The sequence below is a fragment of the Ranitomeya variabilis genome, chromosome 2 (genome assembly GCF_051348905.1).
Source record: "Ranitomeya variabilis isolate aRanVar5 chromosome 2, aRanVar5.hap1, whole genome shotgun sequence".
Lineage (NCBI taxonomy): Eukaryota > Metazoa > Chordata > Amphibia > Anura > Dendrobatidae > Ranitomeya > Ranitomeya variabilis.
Window position 1 is genome coordinate 460,699,743 of NC_135233.1, and position 19,333 is coordinate 460,719,075.

The following is a 19,333-nucleotide window of genomic DNA, read 5'->3' on the forward strand; positions in this document are numbered from 1 at the left end:
TCTTTTCGGAAAAGCGCTAGATGAGCTCCTGAGTAAAGCAGGAGAAAGGAAAAAAGGCTTCCCTAACCAGTATCTTCCATCCTACAGGAGAGCCTTCAAAAGACGTCCCTTTACCAGGAACAAGCCGTTCGAACAAAGGGAGCGATGGGAGTCGAAGGACCCGAAGCAAAAAGGTGCCTTTTTTAGCGGGTCCCATAACCCGAAACGCAAATACCGCTAACCAGGAGGTAGGCGGCAGATTAAAATTCTTCCTCCCCAGATGGGAACAAATAACATCCAGCCAGTGGATTCTGGACATTGTACAATACGGCCTAAAATTGGATTTTGACCGAATCCCTTGGGATTCCTTTATAGTAACATCTCCAAAAGGTCGAGACCAACAAAGGGCTCTGGAATCAGAGATCCTATCTCTTCTGTCTAAAAAAGTCCTGATAGAAGTTCCCCAGGATCAAGAAGGGAAGGGGTTCTATTCCCCTTTATTCTTGATCAATAAGCCTGATGGTTCATTTAGAACCATCATAAACCTCAAGAGATTAAACGCCTTCCTGCGTAATCATACCTTCAAAATGGAATCCATTAGTTCAACCATAAAACTCTTGTTTCCTAGGTGTGTCATGGCCGGAATAGACTTAAAGGATGCCTATTATCATCTTCCCATACATGCCGAACATCAAAAGTATCTAAGGGTAGCAGTCATCCTGGAAGGACAGGTTCGTCACTTTCAGTATGTTGCAATGCCATTTGGGCTTTCTATGGCTCCCCGCATCTTCACTAAGGTGATATTAGAAGTGATGGCTCATCTACGTCAACGAGATACCTTGATAATACCCTACCTAGATGACTTTCTAGTGGTGGGAAACTCTATGCTCCAGTGTAAAACCCGTCTATCTAATACGATCTCATCCCTACAGGAGTTAGGTTGGATCGTCAACTTCGAAAAATCCTGGCTGAATCCAGAAACCGTCCAGACATTTCTAGGAATCCAGCTAGACTCCGTAAGTCAGAGATGCTTCCTCCCCCAGGCAAAGAAACTGACTATACAATCAAGGGTATCAGACGCAATACGCAACCCCTACATGACACTAAGGAAGGGCATGTCTTTGCTGGGGTCATTATCATCATGTATCCCTGCTGTACCATGGGCACAATTTCATACTCGTCAATTACAGTATGAGGTATTGTCAGCTCAGGGAAAAGACGGACATCTAGAAAGCAGAATAACTCTTTCCAAAGATGTCTTAGAATCACTATCCTGGTGGCTAGACATGGACCACCTCTCAGAGGGTGTGCCATGGATAATAGACCCGTCTAAAATAATTACCACCGACGCCAGCCCTATTGGGTGGGGAGCACATATGAAAGACAGTCTGGCCCAAGGTACTTGGGACCAGGCAGAATTGTCACGTTCCTCCAATTGGAAGGAGTTAAAAGCGGTAGAATATGCCTTAAATCACTTTCTTCCGCAGATTCAAGGAGCAAATGTAAGAATTTACTCGGACAATTCCACCACAGTGGCATATGTGAACCGTCAGGGTGGTACAAGGTCAGGAAGTCTAATGACCATAGCTGCAGACATCTTCCAGCTGGCAGAGACTCATCTAACATCCCTAACAGCCCTGCACATCAGAGGTGTAGAGAACATCAGGGCAGACTACCTCAGCCGAAACGAGTTACGTCAAGGGGAATGGACCTTAAACAGATCCATATTCAGTATGATAACAGAATCATGGGGGATACCACAAATCGACCTATTTGCCACAAGAGACAACCGACAAGTAAGAAGGTTCGCTTCCCTGAACGCCATGGATCACCCAGATATGTTGGACTCTCTCCACCATCCTTGGAGGTTCCAGCTGGCATACGCCTTTCCTCCGATGTCTCTGATTCCACTAGTGATCAGAAAAATCAGGAGGGAACAAGCAAGAGTGATCATTGCACCATTCTGGCCGAAAAGACCATGGTTCTCTTGTCTCCAGACCATGTGCCTATGCGATCCATGGATTCTCCCATCAGACAAGAAACTGCTGTCCCAGGGCCCCTTTTTCCACCCGCAAGTGAAAGGTCTTCACTTGACGGCGTGGAATTTGAGAGGCAACTACTAAGATCAAGAGGGTTCTCAGCAGAACTAGTAAACACCCTCTTATTGAGCAGAAAAAGATCTACCACCCTGATATATAGTAGGGTATGGAATAAATTCTTAGACTTTTACATGGTACCGTTCACTAAGCAAGTTTCAGTCACACCTATTCTAGAGTTCTTGCAAAAAGGCCGAGAGTTGGGGTTATCTGTAAATACCTTAAGAGTTCAGGTCTCGGCATTAGGAGCCCTATATGGATGCAATATAGCAGCTAATAGGTGGATCTCCAGATTCATAAAATCTTGTGAACGTAGTAAACCGGTCCATATTCCCCGTCTACCTCCGTGGGATTTAAATCTAGTGCTAGAGGCCTTAACCAGCTCCCCATTTGAGCCACTAGATTCAATACCTTTAAAAGTCCTGACATATAAAGTAGCCCTCTTGGTAGCCCTAACCTCAGCTAGACGGGTTAGCGACATCCAGGCCCTATCAGTAGACCCACCCTTCTTACTGATATTCCATGATCGGATAGTCCTAAAACCAGACCCCTCATACCTCCCTAAGGTAGCGTCCACCTACCACAGGTCCCAAGAGATATTTCTCCCTTCCTTTTTTGATTCACCTGTAACTCCAGATCAGCATAAATTCCACACCTTAGATGTCAGAAGAGCCATCCTGACCTATATAGAAAGGTGTCAGACATGGAGGGAGAGTAGGGCTCTGTTTATCTCCTTTCAGGGCCACAAGAAAGGACATGGGGTCACGAGAGCTACCATATCTCGATGGATCAGAGATACTATCTGCTTGGCCTATACGTCAAAAGGCGAGATTCCTCCAGCGGGTATTAAAGCGCACTCAACACGAGCCATGGCTTCCTCCTGGGCGGAACAAGCGGATGTACCGATCCATTTAATATGTAAGGCCGCAACTTGGTCTACACCTTCTACCTTTTACAACCATTATAGACTTGATCTATCTACATCTTCTGATCTGACCTTTGGTAGAGCTGTTCTTAATACAGTAATCCCACCCAAATAATGAATCTCTGAAAATCTCTCATGTGGGGTGCTGTCGTGGCGAAGGGTAAAAAGCCGGATTAAATAGAGGTGGCGCTGGAATTTGGTCAAAATTTTAGCATTTACTAATGACTTTTTGCAACTTGGGAGTTGCATGTGTAAATTATACAAAAAAAAACAAACAAACAAAAAAAAAAGCCGGATTACTCACCGGTAATGCTCTTTTAATGAGTCCACGACAGCACCCATTTACTACCCTCCCTAAGTTATGCACAGCTCTTCCTTTTAAATTCACAAATAATGGTTGTATAGAGTTTAAGATATTTTGCTGAATAAGAATTAATACTAAAGCTTTTGCGGTTCCCTTTTTGTACTCTGTAAACTAAACTGAGGAGGAGAGGGGACCGCCTCCTTTTATTCTGTAGGTTTCCTGTTCCTATGGGGCGGATCCCTCTCTCTCTCTCATGTGGGGTGCTGTCGTGGACTCATTAAAAGAGCATTACCGGTGAGTAATCCGGGTTTTTTTTTTGTTTGTTTGTTTTTTTTTGTATAATTTACACATGCAACTCCCAAGTTGCAAAAAGTCATTAGTAAATGCTAAAATATTGACCAAATTCCAGCGCCACCTCTATTTAATCTACGCAGTAAAAAGATGACTTTAATAGATTAATAATTACGGTATAACTTTAATCCGACAAATGCGTACAACTTCTTCAGTGTCTGGTCATTCATAGATTCTTTATTATCAGATTATCAGCCTTGTTCCGGGACGCCGTTATATATCGAGACCTGCGCTGAATTGTGTGGAGATTGGAAGGTTTTTGTTTTTTTTTGTTTGTTGTTTTTCTCCATGCATTTCTATGAGAGCTGCAAAGAATGAGAAAAAAATCTGCATAATTATGTTTAAAATTCCAAAAATGTCTTAAATTTTTTTTCACATGCTTAACTAACCTAAAGACCGCTTGTGTTGAAGAATTATGTAATGTAAATTTTCTTCTAACCTACAAATATCTAAAGAGTACCCAACCCCAATTGGTTGCTTGCTCTATTTTTAATTTATTTCTGCATTTTTATTATTTCTGATTTGGTGTTTTAACTTAACACTTATTAACCCCTTAATCCCATATGACGTACTATCCCGTCAAGGTGACCTGGGACTTAATTCCCAGTGACGGGATAGTACGTCATACGCGATCGGCCGCGCTCACGGGGGGAGCGCGGCCGATCGCGGCCGGGTGTCAGCTGCCTATCGCAGCTGACATCCGGCACTATGTGCCAGGAGCGGTCACGGACCGCCCCCGGCACATTAACCCCTGACACACCGCGATCAAACATGATCGCGGTGTACCAGAGGTACAGGGAAGCATCGCGCAGGGAGGGGGCTCCCTGCGGGCTTCCCTGAGACTATCGGTACAAGGGAATGTACTCACCTTGTACCGAGCGTCTCCTCCCTGCAGGCCCCGGATCCAAAATGGCCGCGGGGCTGCATCCGGGTCCTGCAGGGAGTACTTCCGGGTCCGGAGCAGGATGCAGATGAAAGCTGCAGCCTGCAGCGATGTGAGTGAGAGCGCCGATCTGATAGAGTGCTGTGCACACTATCAGATCGGCGATCTGTGATGTCCCCCCCCCCCTGGGACAAAGTAAAAAAGTTTTTTAAAAAATTTCCACATGTGTGTAAAAAAATAAAATAAAAAAAAATTCCTAAATAAGTAAGAAAAAAAAAATTCCCATAAATACATTTCTTTATCTAAAAAAAAATAAAAAAAAATCAAACAATAAAAGTACACATATTTAGTATCGCCGCGTCCATAACGACCCAAACTATAAAACTGTCCCACTAGTTAACCCCTTCAGTGAACACCGTAAGAAAAAAAAAAAACGAGCCAAAAAACAACGCTTTATTATCATACCGCCGAACAAAAAGTGAAATAACACGCGATCAAAAAGACGGATATAAATAAGCATGGTACCGCTGAAAACGTCATCTTGTCCCGCAAAAAACGAGCCACCATATAGCATCATAAACAAAAAAATAAAAAAGTTATAGTCCTCAGAATAAAGCGATGCCAAAATAATTATTTTTTCTATAAAATAGCTTTTATCGTATAAAAGCGCCAAAACATAAAATAATGATATAAATGAGATATCGCTGTAATCGTACTGACCCGACGAATAAAACTGCTTTATCAATTTTACCAAACGTAGAACGGTATAAACGCCTCCCCCAAAAGAAATTCATGAATAGCTGGTTTTTGGTCATTCTGCCTCACAAAAATTGGAATAAAAAGTGATCAAAAACTGTCACATGTCCGAAAATGTTACCAATAAAAACGTCAACTCGTCCCGCAAAAAACAAGACCTCACGTGACTCTGTGGACCAAAATACGGAAAAATTATAGGTCTCAAAATGTGGAGACACAAAAACTTTTTTGCTATAAAAAGCGTCTTTTAGTGTGTGACAGCTGCCAATCATAAAAATCCGATATAAAAAACGCTATAAAAGTAAATCAAACCCCCCTTCATCACCCCCTTAGTTAGGGAAAAATAATAAAATTAAAAAAATGTATTTATTTCCATTTTCCCGTTAGGGTTAGGGTTAGGGTTAGGGCTAGGGTTAGGGCTAGGGTTAGTTCTAGGGTTAGGGTTGGGGCTAGGGTTGGAGCTAAAGTTAAGGTGGGGCTAAAGTTAGGGATAGGGTTGGGGATAAAGTTAGGGTTGGGGCTGAAGTTAGGGTTAGGGTTTGGATTACATTTACGGTTGAGATTAGAATTAGGGGTGTGTCAGGGTTAGGGGTGTGGTTAGGGTTACAGTTGAGATTAGGGCTAGGGGTGTGTTTGGATTAGTTTCAGGTAGAATTGGGGGTTTTTCACTGTTTAGGCACATCAGGGGCTCTCCAAACGCGACATGGCATCCGATCTCAATTCCAGACAATTCTGCGTTGAAAAAGTAAAACAGTGCTCCTTCCCTTCCGAGCTCTCCCATGCACCCAAACAGGGGTTTACCCCAACATATGGGGCATCAGCGTACTCGGGACAAATTGGACAACAACTTTTGGGGTCCAAGTTCTCTTGTTATCTCTGGGAAAATAAAAATTTGGGGGGCTAAAAATAATTTTTGTGGGAAAAAAAGGATTTTTTATTTTCACGGCACTGCATTGTAAACTGTAGTGAAACACTTGGGGGTTCAAAGTTCTCACAACACATCTAGATAAGGGAGGTCTAGTTTCCAATATGGGGTCACTTGTGGGGGGTTGTACTGTTTGCCTGCAGACCGATCCATCTAAGTCACAATTCCAAATGGCGCTCCTTCCCTTCCGAGCTCTGCCATGCGCCCAAACAGTGGTTCCCCCCCACATATGGGGTATCAGCGTACTCAGGACAAATTGGACAACAACTTTTGGAGTCCAATTTATCCTGTTACCCTTGTGAAAATACAAAACTGGGGGCTAAAAAATCATTTTTCTGAAAAAAAAAAAAAATTTATTTTCACGGCTCTGCGTTATAAACTGTAGTGAAACACTTGGGGGTTCAAAGCTCTCAAAATACATCAAGATAAGTTCCTTAGGGGGTCTACTTTCCAAAATGGTGTCACTTGTGGGGGGTTTTAATGTTTAGGCACATCAGGGGCTCTCCAAACGCGACATGGTGTCCCATCTCAATTCCAGTCAATTTTGCATTGAAAAGTCAAATGGCGCTCCTTCCCTTCCGAGCTCTGCTATGCGCCAAACAGTGGTTTACCCCCACATATGGGGTATCGTTGTACTCAGGACAAACTGCACAACAACTTTTGTGGTCTAATTTCTTCTCTTACCCTTGGGAAAATAAAAAATTGGGGGCGAAAAGATCATTTTTGTGAAAAAATATGATTTTTTATTTTTACGGCTCTGCATTATAAACTTCTGTGAAGCACTTGTTGGGTCAAAGTGCTCACCACACATCTAGATAAGTTCCTTAAGGGGTCTACTTTCCAAAATGGTGTCAATTGTGGGGGGTTTCAATGTTTAGGCACATCAGGGGCTCTCCAAACGCAACATGGCGTCCCATCTCAATTCCAGTCAATTTTGCATTGAAAAGTCAAATGGCGCTCCTTCCCTTCCGAGCTCTGCCATGCACCCAAACAATGGTTTACACCCACATATGGGGTATCGGCGTACTCAGGACAAATTGTACAACATCTTTTGGGGTCCATTTTCTCCTGTTACCCTTGGTAAAATAAAACAAATTGGAGCTGAAATAAATTTTGTGTGAAAAAAAGTTAAATGTTCATTTTTATTTAAACATTCCAAAAATTCCAGTGAAACACCTGAAGGGTTAATAAACTTCTTGAACGTGGTTTTGAGCACCTTGAGGGGTGCAGTTTTTAGAATGGTGTCACACTTAAGTATTTTCTAATATATAGACCCCTCAAAATGACTTCAAATGAGATGTGGTCCCTAAAAAAAAATGGTGTTGTAAAAATAAGAAATTGCTGGTCAACTTTTAACCCTTATAACTCCCTAACAAAAAAACATTTTGACAAAAAGAGAAATGATCCAGCTGGAGGTGGAGGCAGTTCAAACTTTGTGAGACTTTATTAGACAACTAAACCGATAAATAGTTCTTCAAAATGAAAAATCTTTACATAGCAAACACCTGGCACACCAGTGAGGAAGATCAATGCGTTTCAACTATGAAGTCTTACTCATGATCTCAAATTTTGGTTCCCAAATTGTGCTGATGTAAAGTAGACATGTGGCAAATGTTACTTATTAAGTATTTTGCGTGACATATCTCTATGATTTAAGGGCATAAAAATTCCAAGTTGGAAAATTGTGAAATTTTCAAAATTTTTGCCAAATTTCCATTTTTTTCACAAATAAACACAAGTTATATTGAATAAATTTTACCACGAACATGAAGTACAATATCTCACGAGAAAACAATGTCAGAATCGCCAAGATCCGTTGAAGCGTTCCAGAGTTATAACCTCATAAAGGGACAGTGGTCAGAATTGTAAAAATTGGCCCAGTCATTAACGTGCAAACCACCCTCGGGGCTTAAGGGGTTAAAAAATATATTAAAATGCTGGCCTATGTCTATAACGGCCCCCCTCTAGCAAAAATCAGGTCCAAACATTTGGCTTGTGGGATACCAGTACACTCTGGCCCCTCAGTGTAAGGCCTGTTTCACACGTCAGTGGCTCCGGTACGTGTGGTGACAGTTTTCTCACGTACCGGAGACACTGACTCACGTAGACACATTAAAATCAATGTGTCTCTACACATGTCAGCGTGTTTTCACGGACCGTGTGTAAAACACGGAGACATGTCAGTGTTCGTGGGAGCGCACGGATCACACGGACCCATTAAATTCAATGGGTGCGTGTCAACACGTACCGCACACGGATGCCGTCCGTGTGCCGACTGAGGACCACACGGACCGTGCAGGAGACAGCGCTACAGTAAGTGCTGTCCCCCCTGCGTGTGGTGCTGAAGCCGGCATTCATTCATTCTCCCCAGCAGCGTTCGCTGGAGAGAAGGAATGAAAAATCAAGGTTTTTATTTTTTATTTTATTTTTTTTAAATAAAGTTCCTGGTCACCTCCAGCCTCCCACCCCCTGCGCGCGCGCCCGCTTGCATTAAAATACTCACCCAGCTCCCGCGATGCTTCCTCTCAGCGCCGCAGCTTGTCCTGTGTGAGCGGTCACGTGGTGCCGCTCATTACAGGGATGAATATGCGGCTCCACCCTTATGGGAGGTGTTATCCAACTAAAATCAATGAGTTAAAGATACTGTATTAATACTATTTGCATTGTAACAATGCAAATAGTATTAATACAGTATCTTTGACTCATTGATTTTAGTTGGATAACACCTCCCATAAGGGTGGAGCCGCATATTCATCCCTGTAATGGGGGGAGTATAACAATGCAAATAGTATTAATACAGTATCTTTGACTCATTGATTTTAGTTGGATAACACCAATATACGTCGGTATAAACTTAACTGCATTGTAATAGTTGAAAAAACGAAAGAAGGAGAAAGAAAGAGAAAAGGGGGGGGAGGAAAAAGGTAGGAGGGGGATAAAAAAAAAACCTTGGATGATAGTTTTCGGGGATTATGTTGACATAGTCCATAATTCCTGTAGGACAAAAGTCATACCAATCAATTAGAGGTGTCTATGTTGTGATTTATACAGATAGTGACATTATTCTGGAAAAGTCGCCGTCAGGATCCATGGGTCCCAAATACCTCGGAAGAGTTCAAGAGAGTCAGATTTGGTGGCTTCTATTTTTTTCATACAACATTATTAAATAAATGATCTTAAATAATTCAATAAATAATTATCTATTTTTTCACCTGGGTTATTGATAAAGTATTGGTTTTCCATTTTCCGGGTATGTGGTTTCTAGTTTTCATGGTAATATAATCAATAAGACAACACTTTTTACTATTGGCATTAATCGGTCTGTCACCTAAAAGAAGCACTGTATGTGGTAGAAGTAAATCCTTTTTCAGGACAATGTTAATTAATTTAACGACATCTTTCCAGAGAGATTTCACTATGGGGCATGTCCACCACGTGTGGAGTGTGTCTCCCGCCTCATCACATCGCTTGAAATGTTTGTCTGGAACTGCATGATATATTTCTCAGTCTCCCATGACAGCACCACAGAGAGATGGGATCCGCCCTTCAGGGACAGGGAACCTACAGATTAAAAGGGCGGTACCTCTCCCTTGCATCAGTTGGTTTCCTGTCCCTGACTGGGAACCTTCAGTTTCATGATACCTGAATTTTAGGACGCCGTCTGAAGATTCAGATGATCCAGGGCCGACCAGTCCGGGTCCTGGCAGCGGGGAGGCCCCTGCCACGGCTGGTGCGGTACCTGAAGCCGCCATCACTGGGACCGAGGGGGTCTGCGGCGTGAGCGGGGGGGGGGAGCTTGGCTGCCGCTCCGGAAAGAATGCAGGGGCTCCAGGTTCCCGATAGGTGTACACACGGATAGTATGGACCCAGATGGTGCGGCAAGATGGCTGCCGCACCAGAAATAAAGAGAGGATTTCCGGGTTCGGGCAGGCGCATGCGCAGTGGAGCGTGGGTAAACCAAGATGGCCGCCAACCCAGATGTAATTAGGTCTTTCTGGGTTCCCCAGTGGGCGCATGCCCAGAGGCGCTCCCCGACTGATGGGGGAGGGAGGTGACGTCATACGCGCAGCATATTTAAAGGGAACCTGTCACCCCCAAAATGGCTGGTGAGGTAAGCTCACCGGCATCAGGGGCTTATCTACAGCATTCTGTAATGCTGTAGATAAGCCCCCGATGTTACCTGAAAGAGGAGAAAAAGAGGTTAGATTATACTCACCCAGGGGCGGTCCCGCTGCGGTTCGGTCGGATTGGTGTCTCCGGTCCGCTCCGGCGCCTCCCACCGTCATTTCATGACGTCCTCTTCAGGTCTTTACGCCGCGGCTCCGGCGCAGGCGTACTTTGTCTGCCCTGTTGAGGGCAGAGCAAAGTACTGCAGTGCGCAGGCGCCGGGCCTCTCTGACCTTTCCGGCACCTGCACACTGCAGTACTTTGCTCTGTCCTCAACAGGGCAGACAAAGTACGCCTGCGCCTGAGCCGTGCCGTAAAGACCCGAAGAGGACGTCATGGAATGAAGATGGGAGGCGCCGGAGTGGACCGGAGACACCCATCCGACCAGACCGCAGCGGGACCGCCCCTGGGTGAGTATAATCTAACCTCTTTTTTCTCTTCGCCACGACAGCACCCACTTGAGAGAGGAGATCCACCCCTAGGAACAGGAAACCCTATGGAGAGATAAAAGGGGCGGTCCCCCTCGCTCCCACAGTTGGTTTCCTGTTCCTATGGGAAACGCTTGGAGAGAAGAGGATACCCAGCCTGGATGCCGCTTGCGCAGTTTACCTTTATCGCCCCGGATTGGCCCAGGAGATCTTGTTTTGCAGAGATCGTCAATCTTCTCGAGGACGCCCCTGGTGGCTTCCAGACAGACCTGATCTGCTGTCTCAGGGTCCGATCTGCCACCCGAATTCTTGGTCACTCAGTTTAACGGCGTGGCTGTTGAGACCGCAGTTGTAAGAGCGTCCAAACGGATCGGGTGATTCACACTTTGATCCAGGCTAGGAAACCTTCGTCTTCCAGGGTCTATTATCTTACCTGGAAGGCTTACTCCGTTGGTGCGAGTCCAACCGCATTTCACCTATGTCCTTTTCTCTTCCTTCCATTTTGGCCTTCCTTCAGGCAGGATTGAATGCGGGCCTTGCCCTTAGCTCCCTAAAGGGCCAGGTTTCTGCGCTCTCCATCCTCTTCCAGAAGACGTGATCTTCTCGGCCACAGGTCAAGACCTTCAGGGAGTAGCTCATACTGCTCCTCCGTACAGGGCTCCTGTGGATTCATGGGATCTTAATCTTGTCTGGAAGTTCTGAGGGGTTCCCCCTTTGAGCCTCTCAGGGAGGTCTCCCTGTCAGTTCTATCTTGGAAGGTGTCTTTTCTTGTTTCCATCACCTCTGTCCGGCATTTTTTTGAGTTGGCGGCCCTTTCTTGCCGACCTCCTTTCCTGGTTATCCACCAGGACAAGGTGGTCCGGAGGCCTCCGCCTTCCTTCCTAAGGTGGTTTCCACCTCAACGAGGACATCGTTCTCCCTTCCTTTTGTCCAGCTCCGACTCATCCTCTGGAGCGATCGTTGAACAAGCTGGACCTCGTCAGGGCGGTAAGGATTTACCTGGCTAGAACCGGCCTCTTTCCAGAAGACGGATTTGCTTTTCGTCATTCCTGATGGCACGCGTAGAGGCTTGCCGGCTTCCAAGGTGACTATTGCTCGCTGGGTCAGAACGGCTTTTTGGAGGCTTACCGGGTCAAGAACAGAGTGCCCCCTCCTGGGATTAAGGCTCACTCTACCCGGGCAGTCGGCGCCTCCTGGATGGTGCACTACAGGGTTTCCGCCCTACAGCTTTGCAAAGCGGCAACCTGGTCTTCCATCCACACGTTCACCAATAGGGCAATACCTACGCTTCGGCGGACGCCAGCCTAGGCAGAAGGATCTTGCATGCGGCAATGGTGAGTCCTCTGACCTGATGGAAGTCTGTTTTTTCCCACCCCAGGGACTGCTTTGGGACATCTCATGATTCCTGTGTCCCCTATGAGGCGATAGAGAAAACAGGATTTTTGGTTGCTTACCGTAAAATCTGTTTCTCGGAGCCTTCATTGGGGGACACAGCACCCTCCCATGTTGTTCAGTTTCTACGGTTCTATGTTCTATGACTGTTCTAACGTTTACAGTTCTCATGTTTGTGGTTATGTTATTTCAATCTTATTGTTTTTCTCCTACTGCTTTCTCACTAACTGAAGTTCATAATGCCAGTCGGTGGGGTGTACACTGCAGAGGAGGAGCTAACTTTTTTTGTGCATAGTGTCAGCCTCCTAGTGGCAGCAGCATACACCCCATGGTACTTGTGTCCCCCAATGAAGGCTCTGAGAAACAGATTTTACAGTAAGCAACCAAAAATCCTGTTTTGTTTTTTTTTCTCTCCTGCTTCGGTGACACACATTTGTACATTATATTAGTTTTTGCTGTTAAATTCCAAATAGTATATGTATACTTTTAATTTATTTTTTTTTTTAATTATTATTAGGAAAGCAAAACTTTTCATTATTAAATGTAATACAAAATTATGGTATTTCATTTTTATTTTCATTGCCAGGACCATTAACCTAACCTCAAATTCCCCTAATAACTCACTTTGTCTATATTTTTTTTCTTTTTTCCTTTCAAAATTGGTTCAATGCAAAAGTGAAGCCTGACATGTTTGGATCAAACTTTAAAGTAAATTTCTCATTTGTGCTTTTATAGGGGTTGAATTAAAGACCCAGCGAAAAATTGCTATTCCAAACCGGAATATTGCAAAGATTGGTATGTATGGTTATGGTGCCTATAGTATTTTTAGTACTGTGACATGCAGGCGTGTGTTAATTGCAATATATCAATGAAAAATCTTAATTTATATGCAGAAATCTTAGGCATGTGTGGGGAAAATGCTGCAAAGCAAGAATGCATTAAAAAAGGGTACTGTCACACAGTGACACTTTGGACGCTACGACGGCACAATCCGTGACGTCGCAGCGTCGTATGATTATCGCTCCAGCGTCGTAGACTGCAGTCACACTTTGCAATCACGGCGCTGGAGCGATGCCGAAGTCCCCGGGTAACCAGGGTAGACATCGGGTTACTAAGCGCAGGGCCGCGCTTAGTAACCCGATGTTTACCCTGGTTACCAGCGTAAACGTAAAAAAAACAAACAGTACATACTCACATTTCGGTGTCTGTCCCCCGGCATTCTGCTTCTCTGCACTGTGTAAGCACCAGAGCCGGAAAGCAGAGCGGTGACGTCATCGCTGTGCTCGCTTTCCGGCCGGCAGGCGCTCACAGTGCAGAGAAGCTGAGACGCCGGGGGACAGACACCGGAATGTAAAGTATGTACTGTTTGTTTTTTTTACGTTTACGCTGGTAACCAGGGTAAACATCAGGTTACTAAGCGCGGCACTGCGCTTAGTTACCCGATGTTTACCTTGGTTACAAGCGAACACATCGCTGGATCGGTGTCACACACAACGATCCAGCGATGTCAGCGGGTGATCAAGCGACGAAAGAAAGTTCCAAACGATCTGCTACGACGTACGATTCTCAGCGTGATGTCTGATCGCAGTAGCGTGTCGGACACAGCGATATCGTATGGATATCACTGCAACGTCACGGATCGTACCGTCGTAGCGATCAAAGTGCCACTGTGTGACAGTACCCTAAGTGTTAATAATAGTTATTTTATTCCATTAGCATAATGCAAATTGAATTAAGAGAAATTGAAATCCAATCAATATTTGATGTAACTGCCCTTTTGCCTTAAAAAGTTTATCAAATCATCAATTCTTCTTGGTACTGTTCATTTGCACACAGTCAGGGATTTTGTAGGATTATAGTCAGGTTTATGAGTAACCAATTCTACCAAACAGGTAATGATCATTTTCGTGTGGAGGTTGAAACAGTGATTAACTGAAACATCATCTGTGTAAGAGACTTTAATACTGGGTGAGGAACAGACAAACTGTTACAAAGGTGAGGTTGTGGAAGACCGTTTCACATCACAGGTCATACACCATAGCAAGACTGCGCACCGCAACAAGACACAAGGTAGTTGTACTGCATCCAGAAGGTCTCACCCAGGCAAAGATTTACAATGCGGACTGGGCTTCAAGATGTGTTGTTCAAGCTCTATTTGAAGAAGCACTAAGAAATGGGCAACATTGAGAACCGTAGGCGCAGTGGTTGGCCAAGAAAATTTAGTGTAGGAGATGAGACACATCATTCTTACATCCATTTGAAATCGGAAGATGTCCAGCTGTGACATTAGCTCAGCCTTGTGAGATCCAGCTACACCCATCAATTGTTTAGAGAAGTGGTCTTCATGAAAGAATTGTGGCCCAAAACCATACCTTCCACATGAAAACAAAGGCAAGCGGAAACATGGGAACTGAAGTGCAGAAGAATGGCAGCAGGTGCTCTGGGCTGTGAAATATTTGCCTGTAACACAATTAATTTGATTTGCCGAATGCCTTGAGGGCAGTTCAGTAATAAGTGCAGGAACAAGTGAAGCATGGTGGAGGCTCCTGCAAGTTTGGGGCTACATTTCAGCAAGTTGATTTTGGCAGGATTAATGGTGTCGTCAGTGCTGAGAAATACAGCTAGTTACTTAGTTCTCCTAGATATTTGGAAAAACCTCCCTGCTGAGTTCTTTCAAAAACTGTGAAAAATTGCTGCTGTTTTGAAAGTACAAGGCGATCACACCAAATATTGATTCGCTTTAGATTTCTCTTTTGTTCATTTACTTTGCATTTTGACAATTGATAAAAATAATCTTTTAACACTTCTGTTTTTGGAAGATTCTTGATTTGTTAGCATTTTTTTCCATTCCAGCCTAAACTTTTACACATTATTTTACATTGTATGGTTGCTTTCACAATGCGTTCTGGAACCCGTTGGTTGCATGTCGGAGCACAAGTTTGCTATGTCGACATCATTCTAGTCTATGGCCCCGTCGGTGCATACGCCCAAATAACGTTTTACGGGAGGGTTCGGACGGTGGGACCAACGAATGAGTGCCAAAACGCAGTGTGATTGCACCCTAATTAAAAAAAAAAAGTGCGTTCCCTGTCATCCTATGGCTGGTATTGATAATCCAATAAATAATTACCTTTTTCCAGGCTACAAAATCTGTTTGCTATATAGTGTCAACCATCCAGCCATGTCTATGCCTTGCCTACACCGGTACCTTATTCGGGGGGTTTAGTAGACTAGTTGTAAGCTTGGGAAGGGGATTGGTTACATTTTAGAACATTCCATGATTCTGATTCTTTTCTTTTTCTTAGAACCTTTACCGATCTCTGTTCAGAGAACCCCTCCGATGCCTATGCAGATCGGTCCTTCAGTCTCTCCATACCCAGTCACTGTGGTGAAATCGGATGGTGGAAGTTCGATGACCCCGCTCTACACTGTAAATGCTAATGATTTTAGCAACCTGGGATTTTCTCTGCTACCTCCTGCTCAGCAGCCTCCAGCGTTGGTAGAGGAACGTTTAGACTCTATGTTGGGCTACCCGTCCTTCACAGATGATGGAAATCTTGACCTAGTAAACATGCTGCAGAATGACCCGGACAGCCACTGTGCAAGTCTGAGTTCTATTGACAATAGTGATTTTGGGCAACTTTTCAGTGAATCTCAGTCTTCAAGTACTCTTTCACAAGGTCTTCATGAGCCTGGGACTAGCCAAAATACCCTGATGGCTTATCCCGAATCTATTACTAGGTTGATGACTACTGGACCCAATGAGGTGGCAGGAAGTGAAAATTCAGAAAGGCTCGACAGTGCACTAATGAATGGGTTTTTTTACATACAACAGGCGGAATGCTTAAACTCTATGTTGGATCTTGACTTTGCATCTTTCATTGGCTCTATGAAATGAAACGTATCCCTACGAAGGCACTTTTCGTAAATCCATGCTGGGCGACGTACATTCAGATACATGGATCTCCTCAAGAGAACTGTGACCTACCGGAATGCTGTCGTCTTCTCAATACTGGAACTCCGATTGTGCTGGCCCAATTATATTGACATCCGTTTGAGAAGAAGCTTGGTTTTGGAAAACAACCATACAGTCTGTAAATCATTGCAGGAACTGGAGCTTAATTACTTTTTTTGGAATTTTGAACAGAAGGTGCAATTTTTCATCAACTATAGGGGTCTTTTGTATTTTTTATACTCTAATTCGTGAATCCTAATTCATGAGGCTTTTCAATGAATGTACACGATTTTACTCTTTATGTTGGTTATTCTTCAAATACTGAATTGTTGGTGAAAGAGGATGGCCAAGCTATCATTGCCTCTCCCAATTTGCAGAAAACAAGCACTATTAGCAATATAAATATACACATACACGCACATTGTATGCACATGTGTATATATTACACACAGAACATAAGTATTGGTGTATATAATTTATATATCTATACACAGTGTGTGTATATAATGTGCATACAGTGTGCAATATATACACACGCAGGCACACATTGTGCGTGTGTGTATATAGCGTATGCGCGCGCATGTGTATATATATTATATACCATATGTATTGTGTAAATATATATATAATATACGCACTGTGTGCGCATGTGTATATAATACATACAGAACATATTTTAGTGTCTATAACTTTATATATATTACACAGTTTTGTATGTGTGTGTGTTATATACAGTATATGTTTTCATGTATATAATATATGCACATATGTGTATATTATAGTCACTAATCTATTCTGTATTTTTCGGACTATAAGATGCACTTTTTTCCCCAAAATTTTTTTTGGGGAAATGGGAGTGCCTCTCATAATCGGAATATACTTACAAATACTGTAGGAGTCAGGCAATTCTGCGGCGGTCCCGGTCCAACGCTGCAGGGCGATGATCACACTCCCTTCCCAGGCTGGTGCGGCAGGTTCGGCGGTGGTTCTCTGTGGTGCGGGGGGCTCCGCTGGCATTTTGTGAAAGCCCGGAGGGCCCCGCACAGCAATTGCTGCGATGCGGTTGCCCCCGGCGGCCATTTTCCCGGAGGCAACTGCATCGCAGAGCACCACCGCCGCGCCAGCCTTGGATGGGATTTCCTGGAGGCTGCTGCACCACCGAACACCCCCTGTGACCACGCTCCACCAGCGCTGCCGATTTCACCCAACCCCCCTTTCGGTAAGCTGAATTCAGACTGTAAGACGGACCCCCATTTGGCGCATTAAATTTTTTTTCTCTATTTTCCTTCTGAAAATTTGGGGTGCGTCTTATGGTCCGATGTGACTTATAGTCCATAAAAAACTTATATATATATATATATATATATATATATATATATATATATATATATATATATTATACACGCACACACACACATCCATATACATATATATACAAAGACGCTATATATAATGTGCCAGTGTGTGTGAAAATAACTATATATGTGTGTGTGAATAAAGGCCATATCCTACATTACTTCACAGAGGAGGACATTTGGTGATGAGCATCTAATAAAGATTAGTAAGTTGCTTATAGTGATGTTTCCAGCATATTGAAGAAATAATGATAAAGTTGTCAACCCCTTTAAGATATGCATTTTTTTTCTTTAACAAAACTGTATGTATGACATTATATCGTATGCATTCACTAAGAATCGGTCTTATAAATCTTGTAGTTTGGTGTGCTGATTTTTAACAAACAATATACTTCAGTCTCTTGATCTCGGCTGTATTTCTTTTTTTTCTTATTAGTAGACTAGAGATTAATTCTATGAATTTACCTGAACTTTACTTAATGACCAGTGCGCTCTTCAAATGTATGGTATGAATCTGACCCTCAAAGCTCTTAACGTTCTAAATGTTTTATTATGGAAGGAAATTAAAATATGAATTCTAATCAGTAATTGATGCGGTTCAGCACTCAACGAAGCTAAAGCCAAGGCTTCTTTCATACCACTTTTGAGTCATAGTCCCTGTCTCTCTTAGAGGCCTTGGTTTGATCTGATATTCAGCTCGCGCTCAGTCATGCAAGTAAATGCATGTGTGGAAACCATTGGGCTGCACTCAGATGACATCTGAGTGCAGTCTGATTTCTGCACATTGACACAATGGAGAAGATGGGGGGGGGGGGAATGTCTCCATCTTCTCATCTGACCTCACAATTTGCCCAACTCTCTCAGGTGAGGGACTCTACGGCCGTTTCGCACCAGTCTGTCTACATCGTATGTGGGTCTTTTTCTCACGCCTGTGACATGGACAAATAATCATAAGACCGAGTTCCACAGTGAAAGTACAAGAAACCTGAATTTATGTAAATATGTACCCCAGAATGGAATCAATGTAAACTAAAACGTGTAGCACAAAAACCATAGCATAAAACAAAACAACTATGCAGATATTGCTCGTCATTTTGGCGATACAAAAGGAATAAAATATATATTTAATGTTGTAGCTAGAATTTAAGTTTAGGTGTCAATTATCCTGGATAGATGAGATAAAAACAGATACCAAGTATTACTAAAGTTAATCACTATATAAGAGTTTCTGCTCTCTGCATATATGCAAAAAGGGGAAAAAACCATTCTGAAGTCCATCGCATCCAGTACATAAAGGTCATCACCAATGTCTGTATATGTTGGAATCTTGATCAAATGTCTGCACGTTTTACAAAATAAAATAACTTTGTGTGAGTTGTCCTTACTTTTTCATTTGACTGTTGATGCCAAACTGTCAATTTGTCAAATTTATTCCACATCCATTGTGCTGCATTAGGGTATGTTTCCACGGTAAGTAAACGCTGCTTGTTTGACGCTGCAGCGTCAAACAAGCAGCGTCCAGATGTTCCAGCATAGTGGAGGGGATTTAATGAAATCCCGTCTCCACTATGCGTGGAAACCCGCACGCGGCGGCCCTGCGACTCCGGACATGCTGCGCGTCTTTTCAGATCGCAGCATGTCCGTACACCTTGCGGGGACGCAGCGTCCCCGCAAGGCATATCACAGGGCCCTATGGCGAGGGGTGCGATGATCCCGGATGTGTACTGTACACATCCGGCACCATCGCGTCCCAGAAAGGGGGCGGGGCTTAGCGCCGAGCGGCTTCGCCGCTGCGGCGATACCGCCGCCCCTCCGGA

At 43.8% G+C, this 19,333-nt stretch overlaps 2 protein-coding genes across 2 annotated transcripts in view; both read left to right on the forward strand.

The window, feature by feature from the left end:
* Nucleotides 1-3,563, forward strand: part of LOC143806668 (uncharacterized) — a 34,650-nt gene extending 31,087 nt beyond the window's left edge. The window contains exon 3 of the mRNA XM_077287464.1: nucleotides 88-3,563. Within this exon, the coding sequence (XP_077143579.1) occupies nucleotides 88-2,102 (2,015 nt within the window). The 3' untranslated portion in view covers nucleotides 2,103-3,563. The remainder of the gene's footprint in view (nucleotides 1-87) is intronic.
* LOC143806678 (putative transcription factor p65 homolog) overlaps nucleotides 1-17,509 on the forward strand; it is a 93,007-nt gene extending 75,498 nt beyond the window's left edge. The window contains exons 2-3 of the mRNA XM_077287474.1: nucleotides 12,942-13,001; nucleotides 15,512-17,509. Of these exons, the coding sequence (XP_077143589.1) occupies nucleotides 12,942-13,001; nucleotides 15,512-16,104 (653 nt within the window). The 3' untranslated portion in view covers nucleotides 16,105-17,509. The remainder of the gene's footprint in view (nucleotides 1-12,941; nucleotides 13,002-15,511) is intronic.
* The last annotated feature ends 1,824 nt before the right edge of the window (nucleotides 17,510-19,333 follow it).